Source organism: Stenella coeruleoalba (assembly GCF_951394435.1).
Source record: "Stenella coeruleoalba genome assembly, chromosome: 9".
NCBI lineage: Eukaryota > Metazoa > Chordata > Mammalia > Artiodactyla > Delphinidae > Stenella > Stenella coeruleoalba.
Genome location: NC_137155.1, coordinates 17,239,369 through 17,252,237, shown reverse-complemented (window position 1 = coordinate 17,252,237; position 12,869 = coordinate 17,239,369). Strand labels below are relative to the sequence as shown.

The following is a 12,869-nucleotide window of genomic DNA, read 5'->3' as shown; positions in this document are numbered from 1 at the left end:
TGGCCCCCGCTCGCCGCAACTAGAGAAAGCCCACACACAGAAACGAAGACCCAACACAGCCATAAATAAATAAATAAATAAATAGCGTGCCCTTTAAAAAAAAAAAAAGAAAAAGTTGCACGGGCCAAGAATATAAAATGGGAAGTGAACAAACTCATCTCTTGGGGAAAGCTACGTAGGTGTGCTCAGTAATATTTTTTTCCTTGTTTTTTAGTATTTCCTGATTTCCCCTTCAAAGAGTTTCAGAATGTCTGCTAATGGGACCCTCTTCTCCACAACAGAATTTGACTTTGAAGCAGGACACAGCAGGTAGCCTTTGCCAATGACTTTGCTTGAAGTACCTTTTATCTGAGTGTCTAAGGAACAGGCCTAGTGCAGACTGAGGGCAGCTGCGGAGGCCCTGAGTGGTCTGTTGCCTTGCTGCTAGGTTCAGAGGGTAGTGAGCTCCAAAGAGGGATCAGGAGTAAGGCCATTATCTGAAGGCCTCCTTCCCACCCAAAATCTACATCTCTGGATCACAAGATCGAAGGTGTGGGAGGGGGCCCCTGAAGCATCCGGAGGACTGCCTCAGATGCCCTTCTGGCTCTGGAGAGGCAGCTGTCAGAGCTGTTCGCCGACATCAGAGCAGAATGGTGGAGGTGAGCAGGCCTCTGGGGAAAGAGATGAGGAGTAGCCAGGGCTTGAGGGTGAAATCACACAGGCCTTGGGGTCCACACAGGTTTGGCTCTGGGATCTGCAGCAGGTGTGAGAAGCAGGGCTAGTTATCTAATCCATGGCAGCCTCAGTTTCCTTACGTGGGTGGATGAGGCACTTTGCCAAGATAACGGGAGCGAGGATGGAGAAAGGGTGTGCAACGTGGCGGGCGGGAGAAGGCAGCCGTCAGTAATAACTATAGGATGAGAAATGGAGGGGTGGGGTTTTAGAGATGAGGAAAGAAGGGTAGACCTAGCAGATCTGACTCTGCAGGGGGATATGGAGGGGGGTGGCCAGAAAGGGGACGGACACTTTCCTCCCTCCCTCCCCCTACCCCATTTGCAGTCATGTCAGCAAAGCTTGACTCCCTGACTTGGGCTGTTTCCTGACAGGTACCATCTCATCGTGGAAGTGAGAGATAGCCAAGGGCTCAGAGCCTCCATGGAGCTGCAGGTGAACATTGTGAATATCAATGATGAGATCCCTCGCTTTACCAGGTAGGCCTGAGGGCTTGGGAGGGGGTCTCCGTGGGCCGGGGGGTACCATGTCTCTTAAGTGGCTGAGCTACCTCAGACACACTTCATGCAAGGCAGAGGGCTGCCCTTTGTTCTGGCCTGGAGGAGAGGTAAGAGGCTCATTTACCTGGACCTCCAGACTTAACATCTTCCACCTCTGTTCCCCCCGTCTCCACACCCCACAGACGTGTGCACCATGGGATTCTGGGTATGGTGGGGAAGGGGTGGAGGCCAGACACCACGCCCCTGGTGCAAGGCTTGCCACTGGGCACATGCAGAAGGCAGAAGGCGGGTACTCGTAGGATAGGAGGCTCACCACTAATAACGGCAGAATCCTAGAGCATGTCATCAGTCCAGGCTCCATAAAGCCCACTGTCAGGAGGTCATCCTCTCCGACTGAGGAAAGGGCTGTCTCGATGGTGCCTAAGGGGCCTGCCCACTGCTGGGTGCTCTAAGTTTCCTCCTGTTGTGGTGGATTCAGAAAGGAGATCTGCCTTGTCTGGCAGCTCCTCCATCCAACAGATGTGAGGAAGGTAAGTGAATCTGGTAGAGGCAGCCTGTGGGAATGTGCCCGGCACCAGCCCAAGCACAAAGGCGAGACCAGAGCCTGTCACAGACAAGGATTTAGGAGGGGGAGATGGGATTCTGAGCTGGCATGTGACCCTGCAAACAGCCTGGTTACTGGTTACAAGACTCCACCCCCCACCGTACCCCACAGTTGCTGAGCCAGGCTCAGGAACCAGCCACAAGAAAACTGGCAAACTCCCCTGCCTGGGTTCACTGTATTCATGGAATACATTCAGCTCGGGAGACTCCACCAACGAAAAGCCACTGGGCCCCAGACCTATGTAGAATGCTTGCAAAAGTATTCCGAGATTGAGGTATTAAAGCAACTCCACTCACAGGCTAACCAAGTGCCTTTTGGCAAAACACACCACAATTGTGAAACTTCTGGACGTTATCACAGTCTACAGCCCAGCTGCTGAGTGTCAACATGGAGGGAGCAGCAGCAGAGGCACTCCCACAAAATGCTTGTTGTCAGGTTAAGCTCAGCAGGACGGTGCAGTGCATTTCTGCTGACGGGCTCTTCCAGGAACACAGTACAGGCAGTTTATAAATAATTGTGACATCCCAGCCTGGATTCGGACTCAAGTATTGGCCAACACAGCAATGCGGATTCATCAGTGATCCCCCAGAGGAAGGCGATGGCGGTGGGGCTAGAGCTGACACGTTCTGCGATGCCCTCTCCACACCCCCAGTCTGTGAGGTGGGAAAGCAGACTAATGGGCCTGCAAAGGGGAAAATAATCAGTTCGCCCAAGGGGCAGAACGTGTAGGCCATCTGGTTTGGACTACATCTTCCAAAATAAAGCAATTGGCCTTAGCAGAAAGGGAACATGACCCTGGCTGTTTATTGGGGTCCCCCAGAGATTGCTCTGGAACTCTGGTTCTCATTTTTGGTTTGAGAGATGAACCTCCATCCCAGACAAGGAAGCATGACCTCTGTGACTGTCTAACCATTTTTAAAAAAAACAGTCGACTTAATTTCAAACAGTGTTCCCTGGATGTTGGTAAGGATGGGTCTGGGAGAGCCTGTGATCTAGAAGGATGTGAGGCAGGATTTGGGGCAGGATGGCTGCCCTACTTTGCCAGGGCTGCTCAATTAGAGCCAAGCTAGTCCCTCAGCCATCCTCACTTTCAACAAGTTTGCTCAGTTTCAAACTAGGTACTAACTTTGAGGGTTTCCTGGTTCCCTTGAACGATCATCCTTCTTTTCTCCCAAATCAGTGCTAGGACTAACCATAAGTTATTTAATTCAGGATGAACAAAATTAAATCCTCAAATGGACTCAAGTAGACTGAGTTTGAGTGTGAAGTTAGAAATGCAAAATGTGGAAACAACTCTTCTATCTCTACTATTTGTTAAGGTCCTGCAATGAAATACAACCAAAGCAAGTACTATTTCTGCTGTTGAAAATGCCTCACCAGTTTTCTCCTGGGTGGTGACAAATGCTGAACGTTTCATGTTCTCGTGATGTGCACTCCAGGATGCTGCCATTATGAAAGTCGGGCAGTTTATTATAAGAGTACCCGACTTACATTCACCCTCTACCTCGCAAACAGTGCTCACTATTCTTGCAAAGAACTTTGTTTTAGAGTCAGGCAGGTGGGTCTTTCTCCCCTTCTGCCCATTTCTTTTGCATTCATTCACAGTCCTTTTCAACCTGGCGCGAGGCAGTGTAGACACACTTTATGGACTTACAGAAGCCATCCCAGGTCATCCTGGATTCACACCCTTTCCCCTGAGTGTGGCCCTGGGTCCAGGCTCTGGTGAGCCAGTGTCAAGGGGAGAAGAGTGTGGGAATTAGTGATATCAGAGCTTTTCCCTGTCGGGGGGGCTGCAGGGGTCCTGGCTTCACCGCATTTGAACAGATTTCTACTGTGGTTTGAGGATAACACTTCTAAGTTAAGTGATATTTTATACATACTTGGGTCTTGGATCCCCAAACCAAATAAACCACAGATTTTATCTTCTGCCAGGCTCAATATCAAGTCAGCCAAGGACAGGATGTTGTACCCGGGGAGTTGTGTCTTCACCAACAGCCTGATCAGTCCTCTTCACGAGGACCTGATTTCCCGGAGCGCCCAGTGTGGACTGGAGGAGCCCGCAGATGAGGGTCCTAAACAGCTGCACTCCTGACGTTTGCAGTGGGATACTTCCTGCGGTGGGGCTGTCCTGGGCATCGTAGCTGTTTAGCAGCATCCCTGGCCTCGACTCACTACACGCCGATAGCAGCCTGCTCCTCTAGTTGTGACAAACAACCTAATCATCTGCAGCTGAGAACCACTGTCTTAGAGGGAAGAAGGAGGGTGGGAGGGAGGGAATTTCTCTCCCAAGGTGTCCTCTGTCTGTCCTATGAGAGGCTGGGAGCCTCTGGCTGTCACCTCTGGTGACTCCTCATAATAGTCCTTCTCAAACTTTAAAGTGCTACCCCGCCCCCGACCCCGCACATCTGGTGAAACTCTGGCTCCTGATTCAGTGGTCTGGAGTGGCCGGAGGACCCAGCATGCTCAGGAAGGCAGTTAGGAAGGCGGGGACAACCCCTGGGGTAGCAAAGGCGAGGCTGTGAAGGTCGCACAGTGTCTTAGTGATCTCTGTTGGAAATTAACGGAAGCCCCTCAATGCAGCCAAAGGAAAAAATCCAATACGTGAGAAAAAGGGTCTCTCACACAGTGGAATAAGGGCTTAGTCCAGCCTGGGGAGCCAGGGCTGTCCCCCTCTCTCCTCTGGCTCTGCTTTTGGTTCCTGCCACCCCACCTCCTCGGCTGCCTCCCACTTTGTCCATCCCTGGACCCACTGGTGGGCGGCACAGATTCCCTGACAACGGTGTGTGCCAGGTAAGTAAATGGACAAACGGCAGCTTCTGTGGGACCCCTGGTAGTGAGAGGTCCAGAGCACTGAGGTGGCTTCTTGGCCTGAACAAGATTACTGTCCCCCATCAATGGAGCGAGCCTACAGGAGGTCGCCCCAGGGGTGGGGGCCGGCCCAGGATCCCGAGAGCAGCCTGGCTGGGCAGGCCCTGGTTCCAGCTGTTCTCAGCCTGCCTCTGACTCCCCTGGAGGTCCCCGCCCCTTTCTCCTCCCTCTGGCCCTACAGATGATGGGACAGAACCGCAGAGACCTGAGCTCATGAAATGAACGCAATCCTTTAGATCTGAGGTAGAGTATTCATTCCCCTCTTAAAGACGATCCCACATGGGAAAACCCAAATTTAGGAAACTGGTAAATTAAAGATGACTATTTGTCCCACTGAAGTGATTTTCCCTCCACAAAAGGACTTCCTGCAGTGTTATTTTAAACAATAAGCTTCCTTTGGTACATTCAAAATTATTCAATTTACGCAGGTTGTGCAGTTAAAACCTCAAACATATCTGTCTGGTTTCGGGCCTTTTCCAAGGCAGCAGAGGTCTGAGGAAGGTGCGTAAGTTAGCAGTTTGGGCTTACTTTGTAAGAAGTCATCCTTGGAGGGCAGCACGCTGACCTTAGCTTCTGCCAGTGGGGCTCATTTCTCCCTTCAGAGAGCTGACCTCACGGTTAACGCAACTTGGAAAGGCATACACGTTCTGTGTGTAAATTCTGCCTCCTCAGAACAAAAAAAAAAGCGGGGGGGGAGAAATAAAAAGTGAGCAGAGGCCCTGGGATAGAGAAGGTTCACAATGTAATCAGCTTCTGGGGGCAGCCATGGTGTGGGCATCAGGAAGTTATAGTTTTGGATATTGTGTCCAGAGGGATTTTTAAAAGAATTCAGGAAAATTCTGCACACGAACTGGGAGAAGAGAAGACAGCTGGACAGGCCGACTATCCTTATTTTAAAAGATGTTAATGCCAAGGCTGACCTGAAATGGCATCAGGCCTGCGTGGAGTCAGGGACCGTGGCTGGTATAAATCGTTGCCATCGCAGCATGGCAACTTCTTTGCATCCACAGGGATGTGATCTGTGGCAACACAAAAGCCAGTCACCCCTCCTTTCAGCTGCTGAGCTCTCCCTCCCCAACACATTGATGCAACTCCAACAGCTCTGCGCTATATTTAGCACGAACTAAAATACCCACCTCCCAGACTCCACCCTCCTGTGCCCCTGAAATGAGCTGTGTCTGCTGTATTTCTGTTCCAGCCCAACGCACGTGTACATGATTCCCGAGGAGCTGGGTCCAGGAGCAATTGTGGCCAATATCACAGCTGAGGACCCTGATGATAAAGGTTTTACCAGCTTCCTCTTCTACAGCATCACTACTGTCAACAGCTATTTCATGATCAATCAGTGTAAGTCACACACACACACACACACACACACACACACACACACACACACACACATCCTTATGTGCATCCTTTAATTCAGCCATTTGGATTGTTTTACAAATATTTTCTCTGTCTTCTGGTCTGGGGCATGCCTTTCCGTCTAGACTATCGTAAGTTATCGGGGTAACAGGTGTATTTTTTCTTTTGGCTGCACCTCATGGCTTTGGAGATCTTAGTTCCCTGACCAGGGATTGAACCCAGGCCCTGGCAGTGAAAGCATGGACTCCTAACCACTGGACCACCAGGGAATTTCCTGTAATAGGTGCATTAAAAGCAGCTGGCATAAGGTTTGGGGACATTGAACAGGGCCCTGTGTCGACAGCTGTATCATCAGCTGTATCACCACTCCACCTTTGAGGCAGGTGGCCATCTAAGGATGGATGAGTTCACTATCCTGAGGGTACCTTGAAGTCTCCTGAACAGAGGATTCAGACCAGCACTGTCCAGAAGAAATACAGTGGAAGCCACACATGTAATTTTAAAGTGGCCACAAAAAGTAGAAACAGGTGAAATTAATCTTAACAAGGCATTTTTATTTAGCCCAATATATCCAAAATATTATCACTTTAACTTGTAATCAAGATTTTAAAGTTACTCATGAGATATTAATTCTTTGAAATCCGTTGTGTGTTAACTTACTGCATCTCAATTTGGCCTAGCCACATTTCAAGAGCTAAAGAGCCACGTGTGGCTAGTGGTTACCATATTGGATTGCGTCAATCTATTGATACATCCATCTGCTGGATTCCTGGGAGATTTTCCCATCTAAGTATCTTGGTGCAGAGAAGGAGAGTTTCTCCCTCTTAATGACCATCTTTTAGTCCATACCAGGCAGGATGCTGCGTGATCCACATGCATTCTATCTTAAGTACCCAGCAGAACAACCCAATGAACTACCATAATCCACATTTTACAGATGAGGAAACTGAGGCTTGGAGAGAAACTCGGACAGGTTAAGTGACTCATCCAAGGTCTCACAGCTTGTAGGTTGTGAAGCAGCGATACAAATCAAAGCTGCCCAACTCCAAAGGCTGCGCTCTTCCCTACTCCTAGACTATACACCTCATAAATCCCTGTCACATCACCCAAAAGGACTTAACTTTACATAATGATTTTGTGGAGGCCAGCACTGGACAATCCCAAAAAGACAATGTGTTACTCGTCCCATAGGCTTTAGGGCAAAGTTTACCTGTGCCCAGGAGAGGTGGGCAAAGGCGGTGCTGTCTGTCATTGAGGACCTCACTCCAGTGATCATGGCAGGATGGACAACTGTGGTTTAGAATTCTGTTCATTCGAGTATTGCAAATTGAGCTTTTAACAAATACAGTGGGTTTTTTGTAGTATATTCATTAAGACTCTTTGGTTGCAAGTAACAGAAACTAAGGCCAGCCAAACCAAGCAAGAGAAAAAAAAAGTAGGGGACACCTATCACCAGGATACTGCATATCTCATGAGAAAGAGTAAACAGTCAGGGCACAGGAAGGATGGGAAGCAGTGCTGCTCCAGTGACCTCAGCAGCTAGAGTTCTGGCATCTTATCTGTAGCTCCACTAGGAACCTGACTTGTGTCTGCCAGTTACAAATTCTCCAGAAAGAGAACTCAGGGGTTGGAGTCAGCTGTCTATCAGTCCAATGAATGACAGGCAAGGACAGCTGCCAGGGGGCCTAACCCTGAGGCATGAGGTGCAAAATTCTAGAAGGATCAGGCCAGACACCCCAGTCAATGTCCAAGACAGGAACTTACATGAGGTTTTTTTTTTTAATGTACTTGTATAAAGAATATTCTCTTTGTAAGCCAGTCCTCACATCAGAATGTTCTTTTCAAATGTACTCCAAGTCTCCACCTACCTTTGACTCTTCATTTCTCTCCAAAGAGCCATATTCTGACCTTTGCTTTCTAACAGTGACTGGGACCATCCAAGTGGCGCGCAGGATAGACCGAGATGCAGGTGAATTAAGACAAAATCCCACCATATCTCTGGAGGTTCTGGTGAAGGATAGACCCTCTGGGGGTCAGGAGAATCGCAAGCAGATAACCTTCATTGTGGAAGACATTAATGACAACCCCTCGACATGTACCAAGTTCACCTTCAGGTATTTGCCTTCTGAGACACATGTGGGCATGTCACCTCTTTGGGGGTGCTTGGTTTTTCTGGTATAGTCTGGCAGGGACTGAAGGATTGTGGGCACCTGCGACACAGCTCAATAATATAAGTAGATTTGAACTGTCCCTTTAGGTGAGAGATTTTCCTTCCTCATCCTTTTTCTTCCCTCGCTTCCATTTTCTTTCCTCTTTGTAATCTCCCTTCTCCACTTTCTTACTCTGTTAAAAAATATTTTTATTTTGCTCTCTTCCAAGAAGAAGATATAACAATTATAAATATATATGCACCCAACATAGGAGCACCTCAATACATAAGGTAACTGCTAACAGCTATAAAAGAGGAAATCAACAGTAATACAATAATAGTGGGGGACTTTAACACCTCACTTACACCAATGAACAGATCATCCAAAATGAAAATAAATAAGGAACAGAAGCTTTAAATTACAAAATAGACCAGATAGATTTAATTGATACTTATAGGACATTCCATCCCAAAACAGAAGATTACACATTCTTCTCAAGTACGCACTGAACATTCTCCAGGATAGATCACATCTTGGGTCACAAAGCAAGCCACAGTAAATTTAAGAAAACTGAAATCATATCAAGTATCTTTTCTGACCACAACGCTATGAGATTAGAAATGAATTACAGGGAAAAACATGTAAAAAACACAAACACACGGAGGCTAAACAATATGTTACTAAATAACCAAGAGATCACTGAAGAAATCAAAGAGGAAATCAAAAAATACCTAGAGACAAATGACAATGAAAACACGACGATCCAAAACCTATGGGATGCAGCAAAAGCAGTTCTAAGGGGGAAGTTTATAGCTATACAAGCCTTCCTCAAGAAACAAGAAAAATCTCAAGTAAACAATCTAACCTTACACCTAAAGGAACTAGGGAAAGAAGAACAAACAAAACCCAAAGTTAGCAGAAGGAAAGAAATCATAAAGAGCAGAGCAGAAATAAATGAAATAAAAACAAAGATCAATAAAACTAAAAGCTGGTTCTTTGAGAAGATAAACAAAATTAATAAACTATTAGCCAGACTCATCAAGAAAAAGAGGGAGAGGACTCAAATCAATAAAATTAGATATGAAAAAGGAGAAGTTACAACAGACACCACAGAAATATAAAGCATCCTGAGAGACTACTACAAGCAACTCTATGCCAAAAAAATGGACAACCTGGAGGAAATGGACAAATTCCTAGAAAGGTATAACCTTCCAAGACTGAATCAGGAAGAAATAGAAAATATGAACAAACCAATCACAAGTAATGAAATTGAAACTGTGATTAAAAATCTTCCAGCAAACAAAAGTCCAGGACCAGATGGCTTCACAGGTGAATTCTATCAAACATTTAGAGAAGCACTAACACCCATCCTTCTCAAAATCTTCCAAAAAATTGCAGAGGAAGGAACACTCCCAAACTCATTCTATGAGGCCACCATCACCGTGATACCAAAAACAGACAAAGATACTACAAAAAAAGAAAATTACAGACCAGTATCACTGATGAATATAGATGCAAAAATCCTCAACAAAATACTAGCAAACAGAATCCAACAGCACATTAAAAGGATCATACACCATGATCAAGTGGGATTTATCCCAGGGATGCAAGGATTCTTCAATATACGTAAATCAATCAATGTGATAAACCATATTAACAAATTGAAGAATAAAAACCATATGATCATCTCAATAGATGCAGAAGAAGCTTCTGACAAAATTCAACACCCATTTATGATAAAAACTCTCCAGAAAGTGGGCATAGAGGGAACCTACCTCAACATAATAAAGGCCATATATGACAAACCCACAGCCAACATCATTCTCAATGGTGAATAACTGAAAGCATTTGCTCTAAGATCAGGAAAAAGACAAGGATGTCCACTCTCACCACTGTTATTCAGCCTAGTTTTAGAAGTCCTAGCCATGGCAATCAGAGAAGAAAAAGAAATAAAAGGAATACAAATTGGAAAAGAAGAAGTAAAACAGTCACTGTTTGCAGATGACATGATACTATACATAGAGAATCCTAAACATGCCACCAGAAAACTGCTAGAGCTAATCAATGAATTCGGTAAAGTTGCAGAATACAAAATTAATGCACAGAAATCTCTTGCATTCCTATACACTAATAATGAAAAATCTGAAAGAGAAATTAAGGAAACACTCCAATTTACCACTGCAACAAAAAGAACAAAATACCTAGGAATAAACCTACCTAGGGAGACAAAAGACCTGTATGCAGAAAACTATAAGACACTGATGAAAGAAATTAAAGATGATACCAACAGATGGAGAGATATACCATGTTCTTGGATTGGAAGAATCAATATTGTGAAAATGACTATACTACCCAAAGCAATCTACAGATTCAATGCAATCCCTATCAAATTACCAATGGCATTTTTTATGGAACTAGAACAAAAAAATCTTAAAATTTGTATGGAGACACACAGACCCCGAATAGCCAAAGCAGTCTTGAGAGAAAAAAATGGAGCTGGAGGAATCAGACTCCCTGACTTCAGACTATACTACAAAGCTACAGTAATCAAGACAATATGGTACTAGCACAAAAACAGAAACACAGATCAATGGAACAAGATAGAAAGCCCAGAGATAAACCCATGCACCTATGGTCAACTAATCTATGACAAAGGAGGCAAGGGTATACAATGGAGAAAAGACAGTCTCTTCAATAAGTGGTGCTGGGAAAACTGGACAGCTACATGTAAAAGAATGAAATTAGAACACTCCCTAACACCACACACAGAAATATAAACTCAAAATGGATTAGAGATCTAAATTTAAGACCGGACACTATAAAACTCTTAGAGGAAAACATAGGAAGAACACTCTTTGACATAAATCACAGCAAGATCTTTTTGGATCCACCTCCTAGAGTAATGGAAATAAAAACAAAAATAAACAAATGGGACCTAATGAAACTTAAAAGCTTTTGCACAGCATGGAAACTATAAACAAGACATAAAGACAACCCTCAGAATGGGAGAAAATATTTGCAAATGAATCAATGGACAAAGGATTAATCTCCAAAATATATAAATAGCTCATGCAGCTCAATATTAAAGAAACAAACAACCCAATCCAAAAATGGGCAGAAGACCTAAATAGACATTTCTCCAAAGAAGACATACAGATGGCCAAGAAGCACATGAAAAGCTGCTCAACATCACTAATCATTAGAGAAATGCAAATCAAAACTACAATGAGGTATCACCTCGCACCAGTTAGAATGGGCATCATCAGAAAATCTACAAACAACAAATGCTGGAGAGGGTGTGGAGAAAAGGGAACCCTCTTGCACTGTTGGTGGGAATGTAAATTGATACAGCCACTATGGAGAACAGTATGGAGGTGCCTTAGAAAACTAAAAATAGAATTACCATATGATCCAGCAATCCCACTACTGGGTATATACCCAGAGAAAACCATAATTCAAAGAGACACATGCACCCCAAAGTTCATTGCAGCACTATTTACAATAACCAGGTTATGGTAGCAACCTAAATGCCCATCGACAGACGAATGGATAAAGAAGATGTGGTACATATATACAATGGAATATTCCTCAGCCATAAAAAGGAATGAAATTGGGTCATTTGTTGAGACGTGGATGGATCTCGAGTCTGTTATACAGAGTGAAGTAGTCAGAAAGAGAAAAACAAATATCATATATTAATGCATATATGTGGAACCTAGAAAAATGGTACAGATGAACCAGTTTGCAGGGCAGAAATTGAGACACACATGTAGAGAACAATGGAATGGACACCAAGGGGGGAAAGTGGCTGGGTGGTGGTGGTGGTGGTGTGATGAGTTGGGCGATTGGGATTGACATGTATACACTGATGTGTATAAAATTGATGACTAATAAGAACCTGCTGTATAAAAAAATAAATTTAATTTAATTTAAAAATTAAAAAAAATAAATCAATGAAGTCCCTTGTGATTCTGGGTTAATATGACTTTTGGTAAACAGTACTGTCTTTCCACTAACTATTTTGTCTCAATGCCATAAGATGAATAATTCCCCAAGTTAGCTTCATCTCTGTGGTTTCTTAATAACTAGTCTCCAGTATCTTGGGAGTGTGAAGGTGGTTCCTCCTGGGGGTGGGGAGGGCATCTCTACAGTGACCCTTGCTGAGAGAATGTTCTGTGTCTGGAGCAAAGCTGAACACCAGAGCTGGTCTCACTTTCAGATCTCCCTAGGGAAAGAGTCTCCCTCTGAGATGATCTTTGGTTTTGCAAGTTCATTTTTTAAGCTCTTGGTAACTCTGGACATAGACCCGATACATAGTGTGGCCATGCAAAGGACAAAGGACCCTAGACAAAGATTATCTAGGATAAGCAGTACAAATACAAACTCCTGGGGCTTCCCTGGTGGCACAGTCATTGAGAGTCTGCCTGCCGATGCAGGGGACACGGGTTCATGCCCCGGTCCGGGAAGATCCCACATGCCGCGGAGCGGCTGGGCCCGTGAGCCATGGCCGCTAAGCCTGCGCGTCCGGAGCCTGTGCTCCGCGACAGGAGAGGCCACGAGAGTGAGAGGCCCGCGTACCGCAAAAAAAAAAAAAAAAAAAGAGATACAAACTCCTTTATTATGCTCTTCAATGTCCCCCCGTTTTCCCCAGTGGCATGCCCAGTATAGTGC

General features: G+C 45.1%; 2 protein-coding genes across 10 annotated transcripts in view; one reads left to right on the top strand and one right to left on the bottom strand.

The window, feature by feature from the left end:
* The window catches only part of ATXN7L1 (ataxin 7 like 1), a 402,335-nt gene that overhangs the window by 354,262 nt on the left and 35,204 nt on the right, over positions 1 to 12,869 (bottom strand). For 4 of the 9 annotated variants that reach the window (XM_079931852.1, XM_079931842.1, XM_079931847.1 and 1 more), the window contains exon 3: positions 5,212 to 5,350. The exons of 2 other annotated variants lie outside the window; for them this stretch is intronic. The gene's annotated coding sequence lies outside the window, so the exon portion shown is untranslated. Of the gene's footprint in view, positions 1 to 5,211; positions 5,351 to 5,603; positions 5,703 to 12,869 lie in introns of all 9 variants that reach the window. 3 more of the 9 variants (XM_079931841.1, XM_079931850.1, XM_079931846.1) reach the window with 3 other exon arrangements.
* The window catches only part of CDHR3 (cadherin related family member 3), a 69,181-nt gene that overhangs the window by 33,652 nt on the left and 22,660 nt on the right, over positions 1 to 12,869 (top strand). The window contains exons 5-8 of the mRNA XM_079931854.1: positions 215 to 309; positions 1,086 to 1,190; positions 5,882 to 6,030; positions 7,973 to 8,162. Of these exons, the coding sequence (XP_079787980.1) occupies positions 215 to 309; positions 1,086 to 1,190; positions 5,882 to 6,030; positions 7,973 to 8,162 (539 nt within the window). The remainder of the gene's footprint in view (positions 1 to 214; positions 310 to 1,085; positions 1,191 to 5,881; positions 6,031 to 7,972; positions 8,163 to 12,869) is intronic.